General features: G+C 37.3%; 1 protein-coding gene across 1 annotated transcript; it reads right to left on the bottom strand.

The window, feature by feature from the left end:
• Window positions 1–1,334: 1,334 nt before the first annotated feature.
• Window positions 1,335–4,391, bottom strand: LOC107787394 (lanC-like protein GCL2). Its single transcript, XM_016608958.2, has 6 exons — window positions 4,161–4,391; window positions 3,729–3,907; window positions 2,651–2,759; window positions 2,408–2,524; window positions 2,010–2,321; window positions 1,335–1,776 (listed from the first exon to the last, which is right to left on the bottom strand). The coding sequence occupies exons 1-6, from the start codon at window positions 4,326–4,328 to the stop codon at window positions 1,438–1,440; spliced, it is 1,224 nt and encodes a 407-aa protein (XP_016464444.2). The 5' UTR covers window positions 4,329–4,391; the 3' UTR covers window positions 1,335–1,437.
• Window positions 4,392–5,906: the final 1,515 nt, after the last annotated feature.

Consider the following 5,906-nt stretch of genomic DNA (forward strand, 5'->3'; position numbering starts at 1 on the left):
TTGATGCAAAATGGGAATGAAGGCAAAGATATATTCTCTTTCGCACTTGTATTAAACAAGACAGTTCACATCACCAGCAAATTTGAGTCGTTAAATGAAAAGAAAAAGATCGTCAAGGATTCAGTATATGTTTGACGATTCAGCCTAATACATCTACACCAGGATTCACGATTCATTATCATTATGCTCACATTCTGGAAAGACGATACTTTCCAACTCCAGATTTCAGATTTTCTAACTTGGTACATGAGTCTTCTACCTGACTTGATGAGTTCATTCACAACTGCTCTCTGAGAACATAAATTTTAAGGATGCACTATTGTATTTGTTAATTAAGGTATTGAGGAGTTAATTAAATTACCATATGGGAGAGGGATATGGTAATGGTACCTTTACAAAGATGTTTATTTAAGAAAGAACATGACCACAAATACAAGTCATTTGGAATTTTAATCTGCAAACAATCAAACAGAAAACTAATAAAAAACAAAGACGGAAACAGTCTCAGCATAAATATATGTGAAAAAACACTAGAATTTCAACAAAAGTTAAGTTGAAAGGAATAGTAACAAAAGCGCAATGGATCCAGGAGTGAAAACATAAATATATTTAAGATCCCCCCCCCCCCCCCCCCCCCCCAAAAAAAATAGAAAAGTACCTCCTTGAATTTGGTGAGAAAGTCAGCATATAAGTGATCATCACCACTGAGCTTTGCGGCAACAGCGCCAAGTGTAGGTGCTCTGCGTACACCAATAACAATTCTAACTTCTTTTTTCTCTCCAAAATTCTAAACAAATTAATATAATCATGACAAAAGACATACTATTATTAGTTTTGAATAATGTTTGTGTGATCCAAAGATAATTCAGTTTCTTGCTAACGTATTATGAATTAAGTGGACATACATTTGATTGAAACTTACAAAAAATAAATTTTTAAAGATGAGATGAAAAATAATTTTTGAAGGTTGAATTGTATTTGGACAAGCATTTTACTTGAAAATAATTTGAAATTTTATGAGAGAACAATTTTTTTTGGATACTTGTAGAAGCTAATAGAATAAGTACAAGAAGTAACCAGAAATGATAGGCCTTTGCATATTTGGAAGAGTTAATGAAGGAGTCAAATGATATACATCCACGTTAGGCCTTTGCATATTTGGAAGAGGGAAATTTATAGGATATAGCATTACTACTTTGCCCATGACAAGTTCATATTTGGGACAAAACTAGTACTACTAGTATTCAATATTTTCTTAAGGAAATAAATAGGTTAGGGAAGCTACCTAGATTAGAGGTGCAGAAAAGCCAACTATATTCATGTGCCCGCCCTTCCAAACAGAAACCATCACTTCCAGTACAAACACAGAGGTAATACATCCACATTAGGTAAAATATATACATGGCTGATTCTACGGCATATTCTGTATGTACAAAACTAGAGTTCATATGCAGGGAACCTCGTTTCCATTGGTTCTATCATGTCGAGAAAGAGATAAGCCATTCCTCCAATTCCTTCAAACAAAGAGTACGGGCGATCACCTCCATGCATAACTCCCTCTGATATAAGTGTTTGAGCTCTAGCATGTAGAAAGCATGCAAAGGCCTTCGCCTTGTACAAGTACTCCACTTTACCTGTCAAACGATATAGTGAAAGAAATACATAGGAGTTCCCACTAACACCATGACAAATTCCCACCCGTTTTAGCAGGCCCCGATTCCAAACCACCTCAGCCGCTTCTGCAGCTGCCTGAAGAAACTCATCAATGCTGAAAACCTGAAAATTTATAACAGATGAGCAGATGATTCGGATAGTTTGGTGAAGGAGATTGAAGGATCAAAGTGAAACGAGCACAAGGATTAGGCAGTGACTTGCACCATCCTAAACAAAGTCCAACTTTCAGCCACAGCATAATATAATTTGATCTTCCTGTCAACTTTTTAATAAAGAGGAGAGTATTGTGATATAGGCTAAGTACTAGATAAAGTATCACGATTAGTACTCCATACCTTAGCTGCTTTGATTAGGGTAAGGGCAACACCTGGAGCACCATGGCACCAATGCACAAGTCGGTCAGATTCACTTCCTTCACTTGAGGGGTAATTTCCACTGGGAAAATGATTTCGGATCATGTAATGCAGTGTGTCCTTCACATCCTCGACCTCGTCTGCTTTCAGTTCCATGTCCATAAGTACATGCATTATCCCAGCCAGTCCATGAGCAACACCCCAGTATTTTTTTTCATGCCATTCATACATTAGAGGACATCTTCCTTTCCCCAATTTTCGTCCGGACTTTATTACCTCAGCAACAACTGCTTGCTGCATAAAAAGTTGCAACCAAATTAAGAGGCCATTATAATGAGGTATAAGACGCAAAAAGTGATTAAATTTGTGAAATTTCTTACAATTTGGGTCGGAGATATTGTATCTCTACCAATATTCTTGTTTAAGAATGAACATGCCCACAAGAAACCAGCTCTCCCATACAACAACTCATTTGGAAGATCTTTAGGAAGCTCAATCTGCATTTATAGACAGATAATGAGAGACAATTGACATCAACAGAAACACCACTATGTGGAACAATGAAAAGGACATAATGATGGAAACTGAGGACCAGCGTAGCTAAGGCAGGAGTATATATCCACCTCTTTGAATTTTGTTAGATAGTGGCACAATTGTTCATCCCCACTGTGTTTGGCAACAACTGCACCAAGAGCATAAACACCAGCCTGTCCACATATGAAGGTCACACGCCTGCAGTTTCACAAATTACAGTTCAACTTATCCTCATGTATTTTACCTTAAAAACTTTGATATGCTGGAGATCATGAAACAGAAACTTCTGTTAATGTTTTGGTCGGAACATTTGACTAGTGCTGACTTAAGATTTCTTTTCTAACCCAACTATCAGAACGACTAAAGAGGAAAGAGAAAATGCAGAACACCAACAAGTAGACCAAATCATAACCAAAAAATTAAACGCACGAAGAGAGAAAGATAGATCCTTTTTACTCAATAAATAGAAGGACTAGTGACTCACAAGCAAATTTGCTCTGTAAAACTTGTAAAACTAGTGACTCACAAGCAAATTTTCTCCGTAAAACTTGTGACACCAAAAGCCTTACCCTCCAATCCCCATTAATCAACAAGAGGTCCTACCAATTGTTAGACAGCACTATAATTGATGGTCTTCCCTATCCCATATAACATTAACCATTCTCTTTATATTTACACATTACATAACTATAGACTGCATAAATTAAGACAAGATATTTAAACTCACTAAAGAATAGTAGGAATTTTAAATTATAATTAGAACTAAGGATTTTAGAAGAAAGAACAGAATAAACAAACAGATAATGGATATTCTACACATATCCATTTCCTCATCCTCTATTCAACTTCTTCGCCTTTAAATATCCTTCCTATTTTGGCCAATCCGCATATGTATGCGGCTTGATGATCATTTGGAAGATTTCCAGTCATATACTAACTCTTTAAACCTCAATATGTCTACTTGTCTATCAATTGACTTATTGTGAGAGTACTAGATATCATCCACATGGGTCATTGACAATAAAGATGACTTTCCATGCAGGGTAATTAAAACCACAAGAAATGTTCTCATTTTTCTTTAGACAAGACAAATCAAATTTAAGCTCAAAAAAGTTATGTCTCCCCTCGCGAATTGCGCAGGGAGACAAATGAGGAAAGAGGGGTTACCCAGAACCACGGGAAGCAGAGTCGCAAGCCTTGATAATATGAGAACAGAGAGCAAGATCATTGTTGTCACTAGTAACTTGGTAAGCTTTAAATAGCAAAAAAGCAGTTCCCAAAGCTCCGGTATAAAGTGTATAGTCACTCACACGTCCTCCTTTAGATACCCACGTTTCCTTCACAATCTGAAACATACCACAACAAAATCAATAAGCAAAAGGAATTTACACAAACACCTTGTAGGCACTCGATACTTGGGTCGAAAATAATACTCCCACAATTGCAATTCATGTGAACTTTTTGCTTTTTAATTGATTTTAAAAAATGATCCTTTCTAAATTTAAAACTACACAAATTTCAAAATTCTTTTATTTTTTTAAAATTTATGTCAAAGTCAAATAAATTCACATGAACTGAAATGGAGGAATTGCTTCGTACCGTTTCTTTGAGGTCGAGAGCAGCCCTTTGGAGCTTCTGACAAACGGTTCTATAGGGCAAATGAAGAAGCTTCAACAGCGGATCTTTTGCTCCTAAGGGAAATGACTGTTGTACTGTAGTTTCATCGACGAAGACAGGTATGGTGTTTGGAAAGTAACGGTCAGCCATCTCTTTGATAGCTCTGTCTTTTGCATAGCAGGTTCCCGTGTATAAAAAAGTTACTACTCACTCCGTTCCGTGTATTTAAAAAGACTCTAAAATTATGAAATTTGTAATTTTAAATATTTTATAGTAGTTTATTTTTACGGATTATATAGAACTGATTGACGAGTCTGATGACAATGTTAACGATAGGTTAAACGTTTGGAGGTAGACTGTCACGATCCAAAATCCTAATCTGTCGTGATGACGCATATTTTATTACTAGGCAAGCCGACAACCTCAATAAACCACAATTTCTTTCAAGTTTGAAAACATAATATTTGAATTCAATAGAAAACTTTACAATTACAGATACAAAACACTCTCAAAACCCGGTATCACTGATGTACATGAGTATCTAAATGAATACAAAGTCTGACCGATAAAAACATTGTCTGAAAATATAGAACAATACAATAACTGAAAGGAAGAGAGACAAGGTCAGCGGGCGCCAAGCAGTTATCTTGATAGTCTCCAACTGGTAACACACTGAGGTCTAACAGTCGCCGTGTCCGGAAGCACCTGGATCTGCACACGAGGTGCAGAGTGTAGTATGAGTACAACCAACTCAATAAGTAACAAGACTAAACTCTGGGCTGAAAGTAGTGATGAGCTCCTCAGGTACAATCCAGTATGTAAATAACGGTACAGAAATGTAGGCATGCTTTTAAGTTCAGCAGTTAAACTCAGTACAAGTAAGATAGATAAATACTGCATGATACGAGGGATATGACATCTAAGTGGAAAACCTTGTGTACTTCTGATCACTAATCGCTCAGTCACTCGGTACTGTTTATGGCCAATCCAGCCCAAGGATATTCCATCTTGTATATATATACATTGACTGACAGTCAGTCACTCAGTACCGTATAAGGTCAATCCAGCCCTGGGGTAATTTATCCCAAAATGTAAATATTTCGGACAAGATCCATGTCTAGGGAAATTCATCACACTTATAAATAAGTAAGGCAAATCCATGCCCTGGGAAGTCCATCTCGTATATATAAATCATCTACGCTCACAGTGGGGGGGGGGGAGGGGGGTTGCAGACTCCGGAAGGGCTCCTTCAGCCCAAGCATGATATAAAGCCGATATGGCCTGCTGCAGGCAGGCAGCCCCGATCCATATAATGATAAAGCCTATAAGGCCTGCTACAGGCGGGCAGTCCCGTTCCATATAATAATAATATATATAAAGCTGATATGGCCTGCTGCAAGTGGTCAGTCACGATCCTATAAATATCCTCACATTTATGAACATGACTGAGTATGAAATATATATTTTTAAAGCAATTAAATTCAACAGCAACACAACCATGTGGGTCCCAAAATATCGGCACGTAACCAAATCATGATCTTTAATACAGTCTCAGTTCAATTTCCTAACACGTGGAGAATATTCGGATAATAACTGTAATGACCCGGCCGGTCATTTTGAGAGTTATAGCCCGTTTTCCCCATTTCTACTTCTTTTTGTGTTATTCAGCTATATTATGCTATATCGGGTTAGTTGGTTCGGGACCAGAGTGGTTTCAGAGTGAATTGA

This window comes from Nicotiana tabacum, chromosome 2 (genome assembly GCF_000715075.1).
Source record: "Nicotiana tabacum cultivar K326 chromosome 2, ASM71507v2, whole genome shotgun sequence".
Taxonomy (NCBI): domain Eukaryota; kingdom Viridiplantae; phylum Streptophyta; class Magnoliopsida; order Solanales; family Solanaceae; genus Nicotiana; species Nicotiana tabacum.